General features: G+C 38.8%; 1 protein-coding gene across 2 annotated transcripts in view; it reads right to left on the bottom strand.

Annotated features, from left to right (window-relative positions):
• Nucleotides 1-3,709: 3,709 nt before the first annotated feature.
• The window catches only part of SrpRalpha (signal recognition particle receptor alpha), a 113,372-nt gene continuing 93,151 nt past the window's right edge, over nt 3,710-23,930 (bottom strand). For both annotated transcript variants that reach the window (XM_067155735.2, XM_067155736.2), the window contains one exon: nt 3,710-3,954. In XM_067155735.2, coding sequence (XP_067011836.1) covers nt 3,829-3,954 — 126 coding nt within the window. In that variant the 3' untranslated portion in view covers nt 3,710-3,828. The remainder of the gene's footprint in view (nt 3,955-23,930) is intronic.

The raw sequence follows: 23,930 nt of genomic DNA, 5'->3' as shown, positions 1-23,930 counted from the left end.
AACAGTCGGGGCATTTTAATAGTTTGATAAACTTCCACGAGATTCTTTCTTACATACTATATTGTGTGATCCGTAAATGTAAAAGATACTGTAACATAAAGCTCCTCGATCTTGATGCTTAATTAAACACTGTTAAGGGCTATTAATGGCTGTCGCTAGCACAAGGAGATACCCGTTTGAAGCAGGATGTACATGTGATCTGGATTTCTATGGTTTTACTGAAAGACTTGTTCTTGGGAAACTGGGGAGAATGAATGGCACAGTATTGGGAAGGAGTATCATTCTCAATACATTAATACTGCGATCCGCAGTGTCAGACCATATGAACTTCAATGCCTTAACAATCATGGCTACCAAGCAGGTGAAGAAATTGTGAAGCAAACAAAGATAGGGTCTAACTACAAAGAGCATACAGCCTCACTTGGAATAGATATAATAAACAATCTATATCCCAAAATGCAAAATTAAGACATTATAACACTGTAATCAAGCCTGAACCATTATATGCATCTGAAACACTGATCTTTGGGGCAGATCACTGATGTCCTCGGACACTCCCGGCTCTAAAAGCCATACGCCATTTCATTTTCATTGATAAAAATGTAGAAAAGCAAGAAAGAAAAATCTTAAGGATGATAAGGAAATCTCATGACCTGTACCAACGCTCAAAGAAAAATTCAAACACATTTAGGAAAAGACGTTTGAAATTTTATGGACATATTCTCAGAATGAGTAATCAGAGATTGACCAAAAGAATTCTGAACCTTGTTCCTTTAGTGAAAGTCTTATTGTATTTTATTGAATCAAGATCTCAAAAAACTATTATTACCGCACTTAAGTTCACTGAAAACCTTTACCCCTCTCTCAGCGAGTATCGAAACTAACCACCCTGATATATCGTACCCCCCGCCCAGTATATCCGACAGACCCGGGTACCTTTTGTTGTCTGTACATTTTTGCCCCTCACACTTCTAATTCCCAATTGCCGCTACTGACTGCCACAGGTAAGTTACCACATTTTTGCTATTGTTATTTCATTTTGGTGTTTTCCAAATTCATACTCTCCCCATCACCAAGTGGTTCGCTCTAGTCTGTGCACTACTTCTTTTCACTCTCATGTCTTCAACTTCACAGTACATCAGTTTTTCTTATTTTATTTTTATTTATTTCTTTTATAACATTTGTCCCCAATTCGTGTGATTTTTTTTTTTATTCGTGTCAGAGGTACCAATATATAAGAAATCAATTCAAATACAATTCAAAAAGTTAAGTAATAAAAATATGAAGTATGTTAATTACACAAAATGAAAGACATATGAACAAATTAATTGTAAAAAAATAAAAGGAGAAAGGAAGTATTACATGAAAATATCTACACTATATATACATTTACACAAGTTGTGACCAGTATTTGGCTACATTGATGGCGTTGTTTCCGGCCAGTGCCAATTCCAACCCTGTACATGAATCTGGGCATAGACGACAGTGCAAGAGGTGCGTAGAAGTCTGTTCCTCTCCGCATTCGCATAATGAGTCCCCACCATGCACGATGCCCCATTTCACAAGATTGTCCTTAGATCTTGCAACGCCGGTCCGCAGTCTGTTTAATGACTTCCATATACACCATCCCTCTTCGTGACCAGGTGGCAACTTCTCTTCAATTTCAACACGTTCCGGATGATCTGGGTACCTTTGTTTCCATAGCTTAACCCTGGCCTTTTTTGGGTCAGAATCAAGTGGAGCAGAAGACTGTAGAAAACTCTTCCTGGATTTCAGTCGAGCTGGAGGTGGCTGATGTTCATGAAGGGGGTGGGTTGAGATGCTGCAAACCTTTTGTCTCTCGATATTAGCGGCCACCTCACGTCTAATATCAGGTGGGGCTATACCTGCAAGTGAATACAACTTCTGTGTGGGTGTTGGTTTTAAACAGCCTGTAATTAGCCTGCAGGTTTCATTCAAGGCAATGTCAACTTTCTTTGCGTGAGCTGATTTAAACCACATGGGACTAGCATATTCAGCAGCAGAGTAGCAGAGTGCTAGGGCAGTAGTCCTTACTGTCTGGGGATGGGCACCCCATCCAGAACCAGATACCTTACGCAATAGGCAGTTTCGTGATGAAACTTTTGCCTTGAGTTTGGTGCAGTGTATGGTGAAGGTCATCGAACGATCCAGGGTAACACCAAGGTAAACTGGAGTATTGCTATGTTCCAGCTCCATTCCTTTCCATTTCACACGCAGCTTCCGCAGGGCTTCTTTGTTCTTTAAATGAAAGGCGCACACACTAGTTTTTGATGGGTTTGGCTTGAGGTGATTTTCCTCATAATAATCTGAGAGCATTTTTGAATTGAATTGAGAAGTACCAAGATCAATTCGTCTGATGACATTGCTACTTACTTTGCAACACACATACAATGGGACAATTAATTGGAGCTAAGATGGTGTCGTCGGCTCCCACTTGGAAGGTTAGCGCATAGTGAACCATCTGATGACGAACGAGAGTACCACTTACTATAGATCAACGGCAAAGCAAGCATTCTTAAATTCAAGCCTTCATTATTAGGGAAGTTTTCCTTGTGAACAGATGAGATTTTCTTCTGAAGACATGGAGCAAAGTTCTCTGTGAGTACTGAAGAAATTCACCTTGTTTTCTTGACACGACAAAAGCCCAATAACTTATTACCATGTGGCAAGAACTTTTATCATCATTATATATCTATACAGCTAAAAATGCTGCCCCTATTGAGGTGGACCAACATGCATGAACATTTTTTAAAAATTACTCTGTACTGTGTTCAACACAAATTTAACACACCTTAGGCATACTAAAACATAAGGCTGTACATTTGTATATCTCTAGCCTGGGCACCCTGTGTTGTGTGTGTCCTCCGCACCTGAAGCTCCGCAGCCCGCCGCATCACCGATGTTTCCAGAGCCTACGAGGTGACTGCACTGCGCCTGGCATGCTCGTCTGTGACGTCAGCCGCCAGCGCTATATAAGGAGCAACATTCCACGCCTCTCCAGGACTACCCCAGTGTCCAACGACCAGACCACACCGCAAGTCAGACACGGAGGTATCCTTTTTTAAATGTGTTTGAACAGGTGGACTGATTTCTGGCCGTGAGGTCTCACCTCTGGACATTGCCTCACTTTCCCTGATCCCCGTAGCCATGTCGAGCCCCGAGTCAAGCATTCTGCTAATCCCTCAAGTCCTCACCAGTGCTCCAACGTCAATCTTAGCATTCTGCTATTAATACAAGTTCCTTGCAAATTTAAGTCTAATACTAGCTTCCTATTAATACGAACTCTCGCTACGAGTTACACTTGTTATTACTCAGCAGATAGTTTTCGACTATCAAAGGACATTCTCATTGGAATAGACTATCTCATCAAGATAGGATTGAATGTGTATATAGGACTCTCACTTAGTATAAATGTATATACGCCACAGACCTTCAGTCTACCTTTCAATATCAGCATTAACTGCGTGCAATTAATCAAGCTTCAAGAAAAGTTCAGTTATATTTCTTGTAAATACTGTATAAAACTACTGAAGCAATAAACTTATTGTTGTGTTACTGTATACCAAGTTCCTTGTATACAACACACTGTTTAACAAGGATAATCTTGATATGCTCCCTATATTCTGCTTTAGTATGTTGCTTCTTTATAAGGTATGTGCGAATTATAAGGAAAATGAATAACAGTAGAGCCAGGCACAGAATAGGTTTATTTTGATTACAAGAGATTCAGTGCCAAATAAAATATCTGTAAAACAGTGTAACTTCTTTCACATTACAGAATAACAAGCTACCAATGGCTCAACAAAGTTATTTCATAAGAGCATGCACCACAGCCTTAGCATTGAGGCTCTTGAGGTCTGTGTAGGTCTGTCCCGTGCCCACAAATACGATTGGCTGACCTGTGATGTAAGTCATAGAGATAGCAGCTCCCACCTGCAAACAGACAGACAATTGGTACTAAATGAAAAAGAAACAGACTGGAAAAATCACAAGGATAAGCTATGTGTAGAACAGAGAAGCAGATGAAAGCAGTGACTAATAATTATTCTATGCATGATAGCAGCTTTGTTAAGGGTTGTTTCCCCCCAATATGATATAGACTGCACTGTGAAACCCTGATAATACTCATCACTGACATGCACACTGTCATTTGTAAATTACTGGTAACAAAGTTTAACGACTGAAGCATTATGCGTAAGTATGTTTAATACACTATATGTAATACTGTTCTTTCCCTCAGGTCTCTGCATATATCATATACAGAGCCTTTACCCCTATATTGCACTTAAATTCATGGAATATTTTCAATTAATTTTCAGCAATTCTTGGTAAATTTTTGTTACTTGTTCACACTAGGGACATTAATCTGTTAAGTATTCCACCCTTACTTGCTGGCTTTGAAAATTATTTTTCCCATTACCTGTGGTCTTTAAGCCTACACACTTGTACGGAACAATACCGTGACTGTTCTGTTACTCCTCATTTATACTCGTACTAGCATGTACCCGCGGCTTCACCGGCGCTTATTAATTCAACAGCTACATGTTTTTTAAACCATTTATGTAAAAGCAGATTAAAAATATGAACACATGTCATTTTTACATAAATTGCACTAATTAAATTTTTTTAAGTTCTGTTTGGGCCTGTTATGGACCACGTGGTTCTTATTTCTAGCAGCTGTCTTCTTTGATTAGTACTCCTTCATTCTTGCACTGTGAATGTCTTTTCGCTCCTGAGTCCATTTCACACCTCCTCCCGGACGTCCTGTTTTTTCTGTTAGTGACTGGAGAGAGTTTGATGTTCTGATCAATGTTCTGTACCTATTCCTGTCATAGATTTCACTGGGAACAACGTCCAATTCTTGAAGGTCTTTTCTGACAAGTCTTGCCCACTTGGCATTAGCTGATTTCCCTCTAGAGATGGTGTGGAAAATTCTGGAGGTGAACCTCTGATTGTCCATTCTCATGACATGACCATAGAAGTTCAATCTCCTCTTCATCATAGATGTTGTAATGCTCTCTAATTGTTGGTATGGTTCGTTGTTGTGCTTGATTCTGTACTTTCCTTCTTTTTTTAATAGGACCCATGATTTTTCTTTTTTTCTTTTTAAAAATATTGTATTGAAGTCTTTCTGTTTCAATGCTTTTTTCTGTTGTCCTTCCAGCTCAAGACTGTTTTAACAATCAACATTTCAGTTTTTAACTTTCATCATGTTTTTTAAAAACCTTTTAACTAACATTTTATTTTGTGTGTTTCCTATGTTTTTAATGCATCATACAAGTCTTACAGAGGATGATCCAATGCCGGGTCGAAACATGTCTATTTATATGTGAACTTTAGTCTTAACTGGACGTAAAAAAATATATAGTATTGACTAGGAGGATTAAAATAGTTTTTGTACAATTTTGTAAGAAGTTCAATCATCAATATGGATTCAACAATGGGATTCATAGTCTGCCAAGTTCATATGACACTGTACGATGATTTTCCTTAGTTACCTTTCGAACTATCCTACAATCAGCCGATTGTGATGTTGGCTTCACGCTGCAACATGGATGAAGTGGCAGTATTTGCAATCTATTATTATTAATGCTTTAAGCTTTCGGCTAACGGTCTAATTTTGCACCTGTGATTTTATAATGCATATTTTCAATATTTCAGGTTATTCGAGAACCACGTCCCCTTGCTTACTTGGCCACTGGAAACATAGCGGACGTTCGTACAGTTAGGTTCAGCTAAGCAGCGCTTCCGCCTCTCTATGTTATTCTAGGTCATTGCATTCACTACAGGAAGATAAGTTTCATTTCATTCCCACTTCCAGTTTCTGAGAGAGGGATTACCCACCATTTTGCCTCTTTCCAAATGGCTCGTTGTGGTTTGATAATAACACGTACAGCAGTTCAATGAGAAATTCACACACGTGTAGAGAAAGATACCACAGCCTTTTAAATTGTGCTCTAATTTGTGAATTTTCTTCTTGTTGTTGTTTCTTAGATGTTACGCTTTTTGTTACTTATGGCTGTTATTTTTGTTTCCTTATGAGAGTACCTGTGCAACAACCTGTGCCTGTTGGTTCCAGCATATAATATGTCTAAGGTATTCCCTACCTGTTGTAAGAGGCCACTAAAAGGTTCTAAACTTGAGACCGCACGGCTCCTAGCCATGTCTGACATTGCTTCCATGTACTTCTACCAGCTTTACCACATTCATCATTCTATCAGACCTCAACCTTTGTAGTCTTCCAATCCAGACAGTATTTAGCTTGCGAGACCTAGCCAAAATTTTAATTTTCATAGCTCCCTAAAGACAGTATATACGCCCATTTCTTACTCTGATTCCGACCCCAACATTGTTAGATTTGGGAGACTTAGGGAGTGGACTTGGCCCGCTTTTACAACCGAATTCCCTTCATGACACCAACCCTGTGTAGAAGGATGTATTGAATAACTACGTGTTTCTGCAGTGGTTGGCAGTGTGCTGTGCTGTGTGTGTAATCTTAAGTTCTGAAACAGAAAATCATGACTAAATAATACTATTACTGATTTTATGTCCCAATAACTATACTTTTAAAATTTTCGGAGACGCCCAGGTGGTGTAAATCTACCGACTTGAGGCTTCATACCTCAGCACATTCGCTTCTACTGTCCGAGGTAAACAGCTCGACCACAGCTGAAGGCCGTTACGTTGGTTATTCAGTCATGTACTGCTCATCTCAATGGTATTATTGAATGACATGTATTATTATTATTATTATTATTATTATTATTATTATTATATTTTGGTCTTTCTCTTCTATTGTAATCCCTTAACAGTCCTTTAATGCCACGCATCATGAATCGTCTTATTTATTTACCATAGCATAAAAAGTGAAAATGCACAAAATAATGCTTTCTCGAAGACCATCTTCCAGAACAAAGCAACTTCTCCAGATCCTGCCTACGGCAGTTTCACAGAAAATAAGCGTTTGTTTACCAAAATTTTTCATGTCGTCATGAAAACACACCTTTAGATCTCTCCGTTCCATGGATTTGGCCGCGCATCACACACAAAGAGAAACGCTTCCGGATATCATGAACTGACCAAATATGGGTCCTCATGTCTTGGACGGAAAATACCTTCCTATACTTTGGACTTAAAATGGCTCCTTGAGTTGTATTACCTATCTTACATAAGTTGACAGTGAATCTATGCATTCAATCTTGGTGACAGCACGTCGGATTGTCATATCCCAACACACGTTTTCTGATGGTTTTTCGTTCATAACTCACTAATGAAAGCAAAAATGAAAAATCCGGTTTCAAGGTGCATTTGGACCCCCTACCATCTACCTATGTTCAAAATTTCAGATCTCTGCGTGCTGTAGATTTTGCTGGACACACGTGCGCACACACACACACATGCTCTCTCTATCTCTCTCTCTTCCTTTTATTATTATATTTACCTTAGTTCTGGAAAAGTTTCCTTTACAAAGTAACATTGTCTGTGCTGTACGGAAGTTCTGTGTGATTCAAGCAAGTGTTAAATGAAAAGCACTTCTGTTGTCGGATAAATTAAAAATCTTAATTTATGCCCAGAACTTTTTAAATTTAAGATTTTGATTATTTTTGTCAAATTGACTACTAGGATGAAGATAAATAACTCAAAATTAGACAGTCATGAAGTTTCATGTGTTCAGAATTTCATGTTAAAATGCAACACTGAGCAGATCCACAACCTCAATGATGTAGATTTAAGAAATACAAAACTTACGGTTTACATGAAATCTACTATTAGTAAAAATATTTTCTATGAAATTGATAATGTCTGTGTGAAGATTTTTACCACCCTTACCAAGTAAACTCACATATTAATACAAATAATACTTTTAAAAAAACTGAAGACAATGTCATTTTTACTTTCCCTTCTGGAAATGAAATTCCCTGAAACATGGGTTGTGAAGAGCTACCCTACCCTATACACTGATTGATGGTAGTTGACTTGCAAAAGGCCTGCCATGTTCTCTTATTCTACGTTTCAGAGAAGTGTCCAATGTTATCAAAACAAAGCTCAGTTGACATGCTAGCAGCTACTTGAGTAGCAACTGAACCATGTTTTGCTCTGGTTGTTGTCTAATGACCAACATAAAAATTTAAGAGAATTATCAGAAGCATGCATTGAAGGATTTTCCCCGCCTTTATTAATTTTACCATCCCGGCACTAGAACTGCAATTCAACTATTCTAACATGCTATTCTTGCCTTCACAACCTATAACAAAGCCCTGATCAGTACCTCTAACTACAGTTTTGGCCTATGCAGCAAGCTGTCTTCTGGTAAGATTATCGCACGTCCCGCCTAAGCCATTGTCACCGCTACCTTCACCAGTATTTTCCTTTACATCAGGTGCAACAGTTAGCACATCATTACTATGAGCCTTGTCAATATCACCATTATTTCCTTCCAATATGGAGAGAATTCTGTCAACAGTCAAGTTTCTGTAGAATAAAGAATTCTATAGTGTAGTTTGAAATAGGAATCGCTTCTGCCGAGAGTTGCAAAAATGTAATGAACATGTTCTAAGCCAATTTGTGAGTAGAACACAAATCCAACTCTCATAAGTTGAAGACATGTTAAATTATATTTCATAATACATTATTTACAAACTTCAATGAATTATGTGTATTTATAAGGCTATAATGTACCGTTTGTCTCGTAACGAGCACTTACCGAGTTCCATATTCACAGACACCTGTTTACAACAGTCCACTGCCACTTACACTGTATTGCCAAATCACTGGCTGTAATGTTGATTCAACCTTCAAATCGTAGTAGGAATGGAACAACCCTGTGTTTCTTCATTGTAACACTAGTTACATATAAACTGATGGAAGACAAATGCTGCAAAAACTCAACATCGGGCATAGATGGGACACGTAAAGCGTATTTTCCTGGGAAACTATTAGAGTTGCAAAGGAAATGCATATTTATTTATTATTTTTTTATTTTAGAAAACTGAATTTTAAATACATGTGCAGTGCCTTATTTTGTAACAGAAATGACCATTTGCTCATTACTTAGGTTTTTGGCAAAAATAACATGTACAAGTTTAGTAAATACATATTAATGGTTGCCACCTAAGAACATTTCATTATTAAAATGCATAATAAGCAAGTGTTTGAACTGAACATCCAAGATAAATCAATACAAAATTTCAGCTTAATTGGTCCTGTAGTTTTCAGATGGCTGAGAAACAGATAGCATCTCATTTTAAACTATTATGCAATATTTTGAAATAAAATATAGCTAGCCATGTGACAGTTCCCTCCGACGACAACAACAACAACAACCATCATCATCAGTTAACCGCTTCCAGTTTCTCAGGTGCGGTGTATGAGCGCTCGCCACTTCAGTCGATTCAAGTACCATTCTTCTTCCTGTACTTTGTTCCAATCCACTCCTCTTATGTTCTAGATCTTGTTTGTTTTGTTCGATCCATCTCCTTCGAGGTCTGCCTCTATGTCTTTTGCTGTCTAAAGTTTTCTCCAACCATTCCTTAGCTACTGAGCAAGAATCCATTTTCATTACATGGCCATACCATTTCAATCTTGATCTGATTATGGTATCACATAACGATTCTCTTATTTGAACCTCTTGGCAAATCCTGTCATTGCAGAAGTTGTCTCCTGGTTTTTTTGTAGCATTGTTCGGAGGAATTCCATTTCTGCAGCTTGGAGTCTACTTTTACCTCTGCCTGTGATGATACAAGTTTCAAGGCCATAGGTTATTATGGGCAAGAAGTAAGCTTGATAAAGTGTTTGTCTGGCTAGTATTGGAATCTGGCTGTCCCAGATGGTAAAGGGTAGCTCCTCTTTGAACTCTGTGATTTCAGCATTTTATCGATTATCTTCAGTCAGGTACTACCGAGGTATTGGAAATGGTTAACTTATTGCAATTTCTGTCCGTCTGTGATATTTGCTCCTGACTTTTGTCCGTTGACTGTCATAACTATTTTCTTAAGGCTGATTTTAAGTCCAAATTCCTTAAAATGACAATTCCAAGCATTAATCTTTCCTTGAACTACTACATTACCTCCCCTAATTACCACATCATCTGCAAATGCAAATGCCTGAATGCACTGTTCTTGCCGTGCTGTTTCATTCTTTTCATTATCTCATTCATCACTGTGATAAATAGTAGAGGTGACAAAGTGCTGCCTTGTTGCATTACTATACTTGTTACAAACCAGTTGGAATAGCCATTTCCTATCCTTACACAGCTCTGGCAGTGTCTGTACAACATTTTTACTTTAGTGATGAGAGATTCTGGAACATTTCTCCTTCTCAAGCAATCCCAAAGTTTATACCTCAGTATGCTGTCATAGCCTTTTTCTAGGTCCAGAAAGACAACAATGACATTTTGTCCCTTTTCCACACGTTTTCCCATCATCATCCTAACACCAAAAATGTAATCTGTTGTTGATCTTAAGTCCATGAGACAGGAGTGCGATTTCTCTACAATAGCCTTTCTTGAAGAGGGGGACTATACAACCCTTAGTCCAGTCAGTCGGGATTTTTTTTCATTCCACACAGCATTCATTACTCTAAATAGCCACTGAAGTCCATGAGTTCCAGCAGCTTTAATCATGTCTGAGCTCACCTCATCAAGGCCAGGTGATTTGCCTTTGCTCATATGTTCAAAGCATTTTCAATCTCAAACATAGTCAAAGGGGATTCACTTTTTCCAGCCTTGTTTCCTGTATCCAATTCCAAATATTCTTGAGTGTTTTCTGCTGGGTCTATTCCAGTATACAAGGAAGAAAAATACCTTCTCATCTCTTCCTGAATGTCTTCCTCTCTCCACGTTATAATTCCATCATCTCTTTCCAATGCTTTAATTGGTACAAGAATAGTTCTTTTGTTCCTCACAATTCTGTACAGAAGCTTCTTATTTCCTTTACTGTCTTCTACTAATTTGTCAGTAAATTCAAGCCAGTTTTTCTCTTTCTCAGATTTAATTACTCTCTTTGCTCTGAGTTTTAGGTCTCTATACTTCTGTTCTAGTTCTCACAGTTTTACATAATCCTGATCTGCACCTTTTAGGTTCTCTTTATCTCTTTCTCATCTTGCCGTATTCCTATCTTTTATGGCTTGCTGAACAGAATCATTCCAACAAGAAGTTTCCTTTTCTTTTGGTATACAACTTGTTTTTTCAACAATATCAACAGCTGAGCTCACAAGTATTTTCTTGAATTGGGTCCATTCCTTTTCTCCCGTTTCTATCTCATCTGCCGGGAGCTAGTCACTGATCCTTCTTCGGTATTCTTCCTTTCTTTCAGGTTCATCCAATTTCCACTCCCTTATTTTGGGTTTTTGCCTCTTCACATTTTTCACTGGGATGTTTCTAAAGGCTGCCATCAGTAATCTGTGGTCACGGTCCAGGCTTTCTCCTGGCAATACTTTCATATCGGTGATAAACAAACAAAACAAATCGATTAAAGATTTCTGCTGTCCATCCCAGCTGTATCTTGTTACTTTATCGCTAGGTCTTTTCTGAAGAAAGGTGTTCTTAATTATGAGGTTATTTATTAAAAAGAAGTTGAGCAGATCTTCACCGTCTTGGTTACCGTTTCCAAAGCCATTTGGACCAATAACGTTTCCATACCCTGTACTATCAACACTAACTTGGGCATTCAAATCTCCCATCACAATTATATTATTCTCTTCAATATGCTCTTCTAGTTCATCCAAGAATGTGTCTTTCTCCTCTTGAGTACACCCAGATTGAGGAGCATATACGTGGATTATGGTTAGAACCTCTTCACCTATTTTCCATCTTAGCTTAATTATTCTATCATTGACATGTTCTACATCCGACACTATGTCAATGTTCTTACTGATGACAAATGCTACGCCATTACGGGGTTGCTTTTCGTGTCCATGCCAACAGATCTTATAAACCTTCCTCAATGATTTTACACTTTTTGCTTTCCATTTTGTCTCACTCAATCCTAGAATATCAAACTTTCTCCTTTCCATGAGGTCCACTAGTTCTTCACATTTTCCTGTCAGGGTTAGAATATTCAATGTTCCAATTTTTGTTTTTTTCTTTTTAATGTACATTTTCCTCTTAGCATATCTTCGCTGATTATCATTGGGCTGCCAGCTGTCATACCTAGCAGAACTATGTAAGGATGTTGTCATATTTGGGACTCGAATTCCATTGCATCCGAGGCTCTTTTTAGTTTTGAAAGTGGACACCAATTATTCTCCTGTTGACTTGCGGGACCTAACACAAAAGAGGATTTTTCCTGTCAGGGCAATCTCCCCTAGCCTGTAGCAGTCCCTGCCACATCTACAAGGCAGCAGCTTTTTGGTGAATTTATGTGGCATTTCCTCCACAAAGGTTTCACTCAACCTCCTAAGGAGAACTCATCCGCCCGTAGTCGTTGGTTCATCGTTAGTTTGCCAGGTTTGGTATTAGCCGCCTGACCCTCGGCCAGACAGTCGCAGATTGTACCGTCTACTGTCACATACGGTAGCAGGATTGCTCCTGACCTGACTATTAGTTCCTGAGAATGTCTGTCCAAAATTTCATCAAATTCCACCCAGCGGTTAAGAAATGATTTTGTTTCATAAGGCAGACAGTTTCATTTATATACAGTGAAACTCTGTTAAGAAGTTTTTCAACGGACCATAAAAAATAAACTTCTTAAAAGGGGTAATGCCCGAAAACTTATTCTGTACTTTGAAATACATGTGAAACACACAGCCAACAGATTTCCTTGTTTGTGAACAATACCGAAATCGCCATAAGACACATCAGCGTCGCTGCGACATAAAGCCACTTCTATAATCTACTGAATAACCGTTGGACATAGTACTGGCTTTTAACGTTAGATATCTCAGCCTGACACCAGAATGTGAATATTTTAAAAATAAAGTATTGATTAGGTGGAGAACTCATCCTTCATACTTATAAAGCAACTACATGGAAAAAAAAAAAAAGATAGGCCGATATATAAGAGCTGCTAAAAGAAAGCCGCAATATCAAAATTTGATTATCATGACATGTATTGTTAGAGATAAAGTAAAATAATTGAACATACTGTGTTATGAAAATACTTCATAAGAGAAGGAAATATATTACATAAAACCTTGCACAAGAGATAAAAAGAAATACTGTACTAAGAACATTAAAACGGTAGATGGCAACTGTACATCGTGTATATTCCGTACTGCGTTAGACAAATACATTTCCAAACACGGAAGTCTAGGCTCCTACTTGGAAAAGAAATTATCCAGGGTTGATTGTTTCAGGTTTTTACTGCTTTCTCTCCATTTCCCACATTGCCTTCCATGTGTTGTGCGGCACACTGGCTGAAACTTCCATAAACCGCCTCAGTTTTTCAAGGTAGATGCTTGCCTCACTGCAAGATGGTCTTGGGGATTCTTCTTCTTCTTCTTCTTCTTCTTCTTCTTCTTCTTCTTCTTCTTCTTCTTCTTCTTCTTCTTCTTCTTCTTCTTCTTCTTCTTCTTCTTCTTCTTCTTCTTCTTCTTCTTCTTCTCCTCCTCCTCCTCCTCCTCCTCCTCCTCCTCCTCCTCCTTCTTCTTCTTCAATCTCATCATCTCCTGCCTGAAATTTCCTTGCAGATCTCTTGTATAGTTTTCCTCTTCATCACCAACTTCCATAACAATGCTGTCGGTACCACCACTGAAGCCTGCTTTCTTGAAGGAATGTGCTATTATTACAGGCTCCACTGAATCCCATGATGAGGCAATGAAATGCATTGTGTCGAAAAGAGATGGTTAGATGGGTTTGCTTGCTTCCATGCGTAGCGGCATACGGCGCACAACTGATTTTCAGTACCTCTGCTTCAATACCTTAATGATTCCTTGGTCCATGGACTGTAGTACCAATGTAGTATTCGGTGGAAAAATGCTGATGATGTTCCTTAAATGGGGCCACTCCTTGGGATGAGCAGGGTAGTGGTCCATGAACACCACAATCTTCCTGTTCTGGCTCTCCATTTTGGCATCTAATGGCTGCATATATTCTTCAAACAGCGAACTTATCATCCAAGCTGACTTGTTGCTGGTGTACTTGCATGGTAAAGTCCTAACATTTTTGAAACGACATGGCTTCCTAGACTTCCCTGTCATCAGTAGAGGTAGTTTTTTAGTTCCTTCCATATTAGCACCAACCAATAACGTAACTCGCACTTTACTTAATTTTCCTCCGTGGCAAGATTCTCCCTTCAAAATTAGAGACTTATCTGGGATAAGTTGGTAATAAAGTGCGAAGACATAGAGATTAAAAACGTTGCAAGGTTTGTAACTGCCTCTTTTTTTTTTTTGCTTTACATCGCACCGACACAGATAGGTCTTATGGCGATGAACTGCTTATTTTAGCAGGCAGAACTGTTTCCTTCCATGCTCCCCTTTCCTCCACACTTACACTCTCTGCTTCATCACAAACTGGTTTGTAAACAATGCTGGCTCAATTTTTAAAGCGGTCCAGCCACCTGTTCGATGCGGTAAAATGTACCTTAATTTGCACGCAATTTCTTCGGCTTTCTCCTTCACAATAGTCCCGCTCAAAAGTATGTTTAAAATTCACTGCTGTTTAAACTATATTAGCAGAGCTTGTTCTACTTCGCTCTCTTCTTTTTTCTCTATAATGCCGTTCAAAGTAGACGGCGGCATCCCCAGCTCCTTCGCCAAAGCAACACGGGAAAGTGTAGATGACTCCACTTTCCTTATAATCTCCACTTTGTCTTTGACTGTTAATGCCTTTCGCTTGATCTCTTTCCTCCGAGTTCTTCTCATTTTCACTTAAAATGTCTGTATGTTGATATAAGTACAACTAACTTCACTGACTCCTATTCACACTAATTATGACGCTACACTACACTTGGCAATCTGTAGCTTAAGCTTACAAGACTCAAAGACAAGACGTGTACTACAGTTCGTTAGCATGTGCTTCCTATTTTCCTCACAACCCCGGACACCTGCTTCAAGGTTAACGGCAGCAAATGGGAAATCCGGCAACTTATTCTGGGTGTTGGTGGGAGGGGGCCTGACACACCCACACAGAGGCACTGCCATCAGGTGACTAATTTAAAAGTACCCGGCGCACACCGTGACTATTTTAAACTGTGTGATTATCTCATTCCAATGAAGGTGGCAGCCCTTGCTGACCAATAACAACACAGAAAATGGTAGCAAATCTGAGTTTTACAGTGCCTCTGTTTTAATTCTTCTAAATAAGAATACTTCTAGCGGTCTGTTAGTGAGTCTAGGAGAAGCGTTGGTGCCAGGAGGCTCAGTGTAGCTGCGCGTGAATAACCTGTGCACTGCACTCCAGCCTACGAGATCCTTGCTCAAGACTAGCAACTCTGAATCGTTCTTACTTTCTCCTGGAACAGGTTGCCGCTATTCTATGTTACAGTATTGAGTTGTTGGAATGAAGATTAGTACTGCGAAAAGCAAGAATTTGATCATGATGCGAGGTAACAGAAAATCCACAGGAGTGATAATAGGAAATGAACCTCTTGAAGTAGTGAACATTTTTAAATATTTGGGCAGAATGATGTCACAAGACGGAAATTCGAATGGAGAAATTTATTTTAGAATACAGCAGTCTGCAAGTTTCTACCAGTGTGTGAGAGACATTTTATGGAACAAAGATGTGCCAATGAAGTGCAAGAAGATTTTATACTAGTCCTATTATAAACCTATACTGACCTATGCTTCAGCAGCCTGGACATTGACTAAGCGGAACCAAAGTAAGATACAAGCAGCTGAAATGAGGTTATTGAGAAACATACAGGGAAAGACAAGACAAGATGAGATAGAATACAAAATGAGGAAATAAGGAGAAATGCAGGAGAGTGTAAACTTCAAGAAGAGATTGATATAGCAAAGCTGAAATGGTATGGACACACATGAGAATGCCAGGAGAGAACACCAAAGAGAACATTCATGGATACAGAGACTGCAAAGAGGCAGAGGAGACAGCCTAGAATGAGATGGAGGAGCTCTGTTTTGGACTGTATTGCTAACAGAGGAGTCGATAGCAATGAAGTACTAGAAGAGGAGTGGTGGAAAGATATCGAGTAAGGTGGAGGGCTTTGGTACACTACCCCATGGTAACTAGAAGAGAGACTAAGTGTCACGAGACGGATGCACAGTGGACTGCCGTAGTCATGACGTAACTGGCCCGTCCCTCCCATTACACTACGCATTGCTTGGCGTGCTAAAATCAGTCTATAATATCTTTGGTGTCAGTAATTTCACTCAAGCAGTGAAGTTCAGTGCATTGTTGTTCGTCTGCGGTCTGCATATAGTTTCTTTAATTATTATTAATTATCTAATTACTTTCGAGGCTTGCGAATGTTTTGAAAGTCATGAACATGTGCATATCGTTCGTGAGTGAAGTGAATCCCAGTGTATATGCTGTGTTTGTGCTGTTAAAATGCCGGGCAGTACGGTTGCAGGCTGTACAAACCATCCCAACCACGCAACGAATCTTAAGTTTTCCTTTTATAGATTCCCAAAAGGCCCAACTCTACACAAACAATGGGTACATTTTGGTAAAAGAAAATATGCTTTTAACTCTAAAATCGCACGTATATGCTCCGAACATTTTCTGTCCTCTAATTTTGAGAGATTTACAATCTGAACTGTTAGGACTTCTCCCTAGGCGCTTGTTGAAAAAAGGAACAGTCCCTTCCCAAAACATCCCCCACGTTTTCTGCATCAATAGACAATTCAGAGAGAAGTACATGCGCTGAAAGATGAGATTGTAAAAAAAGTTCTAGAATTGCTAATAAGCAAATCTGTAGATAAATCAAGTGAGTTTAATGACCTTTCTCAGGTAGGACAAATTAACAAACAGTTAGGCCAAAAGAAAGACAACTTGCCGTTGAAGTATGAACTAGCTTGTATGATGGTCGAAAATGAAGAATTAAAAGAAAGAATAAAATTTCTTACTGAAGATCTAAAAGAAGCTCAAACCAAAATAATAAAACTGGAGGCAATTTTAAAGAACTAATGAAGAATTTTTTTTCTAAATTTCAAAAACAATGTTTAATAAAGGGCAAGTGCACAAACTGGTCACCCGAAGATGTAGCGAAAGCAGTTACAATTCAGTGTATCTCCAAAAAAGCTTTGTCATATGTCAGGGAAACTAAAATATCCCCTTCCTAGTGAAACAACAGTAACACGGCAGTTGTTAAAATTTTCAACTCCACCAGGGTTTTTTATATTAGTTTTAACCTACTAAAGGATCAAGCAAATATTATGAATGATAATTTTAGAGATGTAGTGATGAGCTATGACGAGATGAAAGTTAAATCTGATATATGTAAATATGCAGCTTATTATAATAAGAAGTTTAACTGGTACCATATTTCCCGGCATAATCGTCGCCACCGCGTAATCGTTGCATCCTTTATTTTCAATACAAAAATCGGACTTTAAACATTTAATCGCATAATCATTGCAGGTCCAAATTTTGTTCACCAATCTGGTTGAAAGGTAAATTGAACTGCAATGTAAGTTGCACATGAATGTGCAATTTAAATACGTGTATGGTTTATGGGCAATTTGGCAACACAGTCACATTTGCGAGATTTTGCACAACGTATAAATAAATAGTACCGGTATATGTACCAGGCATGGCTTACCGATAGGCTATCGGCAGTTTGACAACATGGTCGCGAGACAGTGTACAATTTATTCACCACCTACATATTATACGTTCTCATTTGAAATACGTAAGGCTGTAAGGTATCGCTTATCGGGCAACGTCGCCAGTAAATACCGGTACCAACTTGTCTTCTAGTAGACAAGAGGTCTGATAGAATCCTACAGTAGATCTACACCGCGCTAGCTAGAGCGATGTATGAAAATGTCCGTGCTCCGGTTTGCGAGCTTTGCGCAAGCGCACTAGTGTGTCGCAACCAACGAGCTCAACTGATAAATTGCTGCATGCTTCCTTACTGCCTAACAGTATTGGCTGCTCTGGAATGGACAGATCACAGATGCATTTATTTGTTTGTGACTGACGTGATTACTGTAGACATGTGTGCACGAGAATTTAAGTTTTTAATTTGTGTTTGGGGTGTTTGTAAGAAATAATTTGTTTTAATAGTGAAGAATTACGGAAAGTCATTTATATTGCAAAACATTAACGTGTGAAGCATTTATAAGCAATTATGGGTAAATATAGGAACTATTCTGCGGGCTTCAAGCTAAGTGTAATTGCCTTCGCTGAACAGCATGGGAACAGAGCTGCAGAAAGAAAATTTTCAGTTGGTGCATGACTGGCGGAAATGAAAAAACAAGCTAAAAAGTACAAACCCTTCTAGACGCGCATTTAGAGGTCCTAAAACAGGGAAGTTTCCTATAATTGACAAAGAAGTGTTTATGTATGTCAATGAAATACGTAGCAATGGCTGCAGTGTATCATATGAAATGTTACAAATTAAGGGACGGGAAGTAGCGCGCTAACACAACATAACTCAGTTTAAGGCGAGTCGTGGATGGACTAAGGGGTTCATGCGACAGCACAATCTGTCAGTGCAAAGGAGAACAACACTAAACCAAAAGTTGCCTGCTGATTACACGGACAAGATTGTAAATTTTCACCGGTTTGTCATACGTTTGCACAAGGAATCTTCGTACTTGCTTTCTCAAATCAGTAATGCCGATCAGACTCCAATCTTTTTTGATATGCCTCGCAACAGCACTATTGTGCTAAAAGGATCACGGAGTGTATTAATGAAAACCAGCGGTAGTGAGAAGTTGCGATGCACGGCAATGCTAGCCATTACAGCTGACGGAAGAAAGTTGCCGCCTTACATCATTTTCACGAGGAAAACGATGCCTAAGAATATACAGTTTCCCCGTGGAATTCATGTACGAGTGCAACCAAAGGGTTGGATGGATGTAGAACTCATGCTGGACTGGGTTAAAACTGTGTGGGACAGAAGACCCGGTGCACTACTAAAACAACCAGCTCTGCTTGTTTTAGATAGTTTCCGAGGTCACCTCATGAACGAAGTGAAGCAACTTCTCAGTAAAATTCAGACACGACAGATAGTCATTCCTGGTGGCCTAACATCTGCTTTGCAGCCACTAGACGTATGTATTAATAAACCCTTTAAAGACCACTTACATTGATTTTACAATGAGTGGATGATGAGCAGCGATCAGCAATTGACGCCCGCTGGAAATATCAGGTGTCCACCCTTGGACTTGTTATGCTCGTGCGTGATGAGTTGGGATCTTATACCACCTGAACTAGTCTCCAAGAGCTTCAAAAGGACTGGGATTTTGAATGCACTAGACGGATCTGAAGATGACGCAGTGTGGCAGAGAGATGAAAAATCTGATACTGGTATTAACAGCGGCGAGGACGGCACATCCGATACTGAAACCTGCGATAGTGACACAGAAGATTTGGAATAAATTGTGTACCGTAAGTCCGTGTTTCACAACAAAGCGATAATTTTTTGCAAGTGTAATATTTTAACTTTAATACTCAAATTAATGACAATTAACTTAATACGTTCATTTTTATTTTCAGGTTGGAAAAACGTTCGCTGAATTGTTGCGAATAATTATGAATTTTGTTTTAGACTATTTTAATTATTTTGATGTATAAACGCGAGTATTACATGCATCTTAAATTTGTATCAAAGACAATTTAGTTATAAATACATTTTTTGAGTAATACAAATACTGGTATTAAAAATTCTTCCTATAATGGTCGTACAGTAAATGGAAACAGCCTGTTTACTATCAGTTCAACCAGACCGTCACTACCGATTTATTTTATGAAACGGTAAAACTTGCTGAGGAAACTGGATTTCACCTAAGGGCTTTTGTGAGTGATATGGGTGGTTCCAACTGAAAGTTAAACATCGACTTGGGAATAAGTCCAGAGAAGTCTTCCATAAAAAATCCATGTACTGATGAACATGTGATTTGGGCGTTTTGTGACGTTCCTCACATCCTTAAGTTAATAAGAAACCATCTGTTAGACCAAGGATACGTGCTTTCATCTGGAAAAACGGTTACAAAAGACATCTTTGTAGACTTAGTACAGTACCAGAAAATTGGAGACTTAAAACTCACTCATAAAATAACCAAACAACATTTAGAAGTAACTGGTAGTGAACGACAAAACGAAAGAAAAACTGCTGAACTTCTCTCTGGCACTGTGGCTAAGGCTATATTGTATATTTTTCCTGGGAATGAACATGTAGTACAATTTGTTGAAACTGTTAATGATGGATTTGATGTTCTTAATAACAGAATTCATCATCATCATCATCATCATCTAACAGACAAGTTCAAAAGTGCTTACAGAACAAGTTTAGAGGAACAGGATGTTCTCCTAAATAAAATGTTTGACCTGTTTTCATCAGCACGAGTTACTGGAAAGACTGACTTACTACCTTTTCAAATAGGCTGTATGGTTTCCATCTGTAGTTTGCAGGGATTATTTTGAAACCTAAAATATGAAGGATATCAATATCAACTAGCATCAAAATGTAATCAAGGTGTTTTGGAGTCATATTTTTCTATGAACAGGGGCGTAGGTCGGTTTTATGACCACCCCTGCCCACAACAGTTACCCAGATAATAAAGTCCCTATTACTGAGCAAAAGTTCATATGACATAATTAAAACTGCAAACAGCAACAGGGAAGAATGTGAAACATTAACTGCAGATGTCCTTGACAGAATAGACTGTGCTGTTAATAATGACACCATAGAATCAGTTGAAACTAACTTGGAAATTTATGATTCAGAGTATGACGACTTTAATTGTATAGTTGACTCATTAATAGATCAGTTTACTGAGCAGCACAATCTCGAAGATTGCTTACATACGTAATGAAAATAAGGACTTATGGAAAATGTTGGCAGGGTATATTGCATACCGAGTTACGAAAAAAGGAATCACCACTAGCTTCATCTAGGAGGAAAAACTGGAAAAAGCATTAATATTAGGAACTTCGACTGGATCTCGGCTTTGTCTAGAGGAGGCCTAATGAATTCATCTCCCCAGTGGTTCGACACTGTTTGTGAACTAGAAAAAGATTTTCAAAGGTTCCACGGAAATGGTCTAAGGAAGTGCCCAAGAGTGATGAAGGAATTGGTAAATATCATCAGACCTAAGTATAGTGAAGTCGACGACTTCGCTGTTACGTGTTTTGTGAGAACTCGTTCATTTATTAGAATGAAAGAACTGAATAAAAAGAGCGCACTCAAGAGGTCAGTGAATGAAAGCAGGACTATGGATGCGCATGCTGACGCTGCACGGGAAAAATCAAAGAAAATTAACAAAATTAAGTCCTGAAAGGTAAGCCTAAATTAGTAGTAACGTTGTTTTTGTTATGTACATTTATTATTATTATTATTAATAATAATAATAATAATAATAATAATAATAAATAATTAATAATAATAAGATAATTCTCTGCAAATAACCTTACTCCTTGTGGGTGGGGTTACCTTCCAATTAGTAACCAGGGGAACCTGACCCCTACAGAGCGCGTCCCTAGGTGGCGGATAGGGAGCCCCTACAGTATGTAGGGCTGGTTGAAATAACCAATACAACCCGCGGACCAACAGGTAGCCCAATTCCTGGGGGTTTTAAAATACTGGGACACCCTCTCTCCAGGGGTCATAAATATGGAGGGCCCTTGTCCTGGGTTAAGGGTGAAGACCTCAACGGCATCTACGGCGGAGAAGATGGACTTCGGTAGGCGGAGATGGCGGAAGAGGCAACCCATCCTTCTGGGGTGTACAGATAGAACCTACTGCCTTGTAGGACGAGGAAGGCATCCTCAAAGGCTAAGGGAGTAAACCCTGAAAGAAAATCCTCTTATGTGTTAGGCCTAGCAAGTCAGCAGGAGAGTATTGAGTATAGTTGCTTTCAATAAGAGCCTCGGAAAGAACATTATAGACCGGACTGACACGTCCTCTCAGACAACTGTGAAGTATGATGACCATAAGGCTGATGATATACAATGTTCTAAAAGGAAACCCCAAATAAAAAAGAGACCCAAATACCGAATTGGAACTATGAACATTCTATCATTAACTGGAAAGTTGGAAGAACTCCTAGACATGATGGATAGAAGAAAAATATTAATATTGGGATTAAGTGAGACCAAATGGAAAGGGATTGGAAGTAAGACACTTCGTGGAGGTTATAAATTATACTGGAGTGGACAGGAGAAGGTAGCGAAAAATGGTGTTGGAGTCTTAATTAACGAAAGGACTGATGCTACAGCTGAAGTTATCTGCAAAAGTGATAGAATCATTAAAATGTTTATGAAACTGGAGAACACCAAGTACACCATCATACAAGTGTACAAGTGTATGCCCCACAGACAGGCTGCAGTGAAGAAGACAAAGAGAAATTTCAGCAAGACCTGGAAGATACAGTTAATGAGGAAAATATTATTATTGGAGATCTAAATGCGCAAGTTGGGGTAGACAGACTTGGGTACGAGAACATCATTGGTCCACATGGATTTGGACAAAGGAACCCAGAAGGAGAACAACTATTAGATCTGTGCAGAAGAAATGATCTTATAATCAAAAATACATTCTTCAAAAAAAGAGACAGTCACAGAATAACAAGGTACAGTTGGGATGGCCAGTATAGAACCCTGATTGACTACGTAATCACAAATAAAGATGGTGGCAGGTACATCACAGATGTAAAGGTCATCCCTAGTGAAAGCATGGACAGTGACCACAGATTGTTGGTAGTAGACTTCAAACATAAGGCAAAGGAAACGCAGAAACTTATTACGAAAAAACCAAGGGTTAAAACTTGGAAGTTGCAAGAAGTCCAAATAAAGGAAGAATACAAACTAAGGATTCAACAGAGTTTGCCGAAGTGTGAAGTAACCAGCGTTAATGAAGAATGGAAGGCCTTCAAAGACACCTTTGTGGGAGAAGCCAAAAACCTATGTGGAGTTACAAGTTCTATCAAAAGAAAAAAGGAGACACCATGGTGGAATGATAGAGTGAAAACAGCGGTGAAAGAAAGAAACCAAATAAAGAAGGCACTGGACAAGGAAAAACAAAAACAGGGACAAGAACAAAAAGAACAAGAAATACAAAGACTTCAAGGAGTATACAGGAACAAGAAACTTGCTGTAAAGAACATTGTAAGGGAAGAAAAAGAGAAGAAATGGAATGAGTTTGCAGACAAACTGGAAGAGGACAGTAGAGGAAATATGAAATTGCTATATAGAGTAGTGAAAAACAAGCAAAGGGATCAAGAGACCATAAAAGCAATAGAACGTGATGATGGAACTCTGGCACAAGAAGAGGGAGAAATTAAACAAGAACTCAAGATCTATTTCGAAAAGCTGCTGAATGGAGATACAGAAAACATAACAACGGATAGAGGAGAGCCAAGTCGAGAAACCACAACTGAACCACCAATTACATGGCTTGAGGTTGAAAATGCGCTCAAGAGCATGAAGAAAGGAAAGGCAGTGGGCATAATTGAACTAAGTGCAGATATGCTGAAAGCAGCGGGAGTTCTAGGAATCCAATGGCTCTATAGACTGCTCAACAAGATATGGGAGGAAAATACTATTCCTGAGGACTGGAAGATGGATATCATTGTACCTCTGTTCAAGAAAGGAAGCCGACGAAAATGTACTAATTACCGTGGTATCACACTACTGTCTCATGTCCTGAAAATATTGGAAAAAAATAATGGAGAGCAGAATCAGCGATATTGTTGAACCAATTTTGGAAGAAGAGCAGTATGGTTTCAGACCAGGAAGGTCAACTACAGACCTTATATTTGCAATTAGGATGCTAATGGAAAAATACCTGGAGAAGAACAAGCCTTTATTTCTAATATTTTTGGACATTGAGAAAGCATAC

This window comes from Anabrus simplex, chromosome 11, assembly GCF_040414725.1.
Source record: "Anabrus simplex isolate iqAnaSimp1 chromosome 11, ASM4041472v1, whole genome shotgun sequence".
Classification (NCBI taxonomy): Eukaryota; Metazoa; Arthropoda; class Insecta; order Orthoptera; family Tettigoniidae; genus Anabrus; species Anabrus simplex.
The sequence above is the reverse complement of the archived record's forward strand: the minus strand, read 5'-3'. Positions and strand labels throughout refer to the sequence as shown.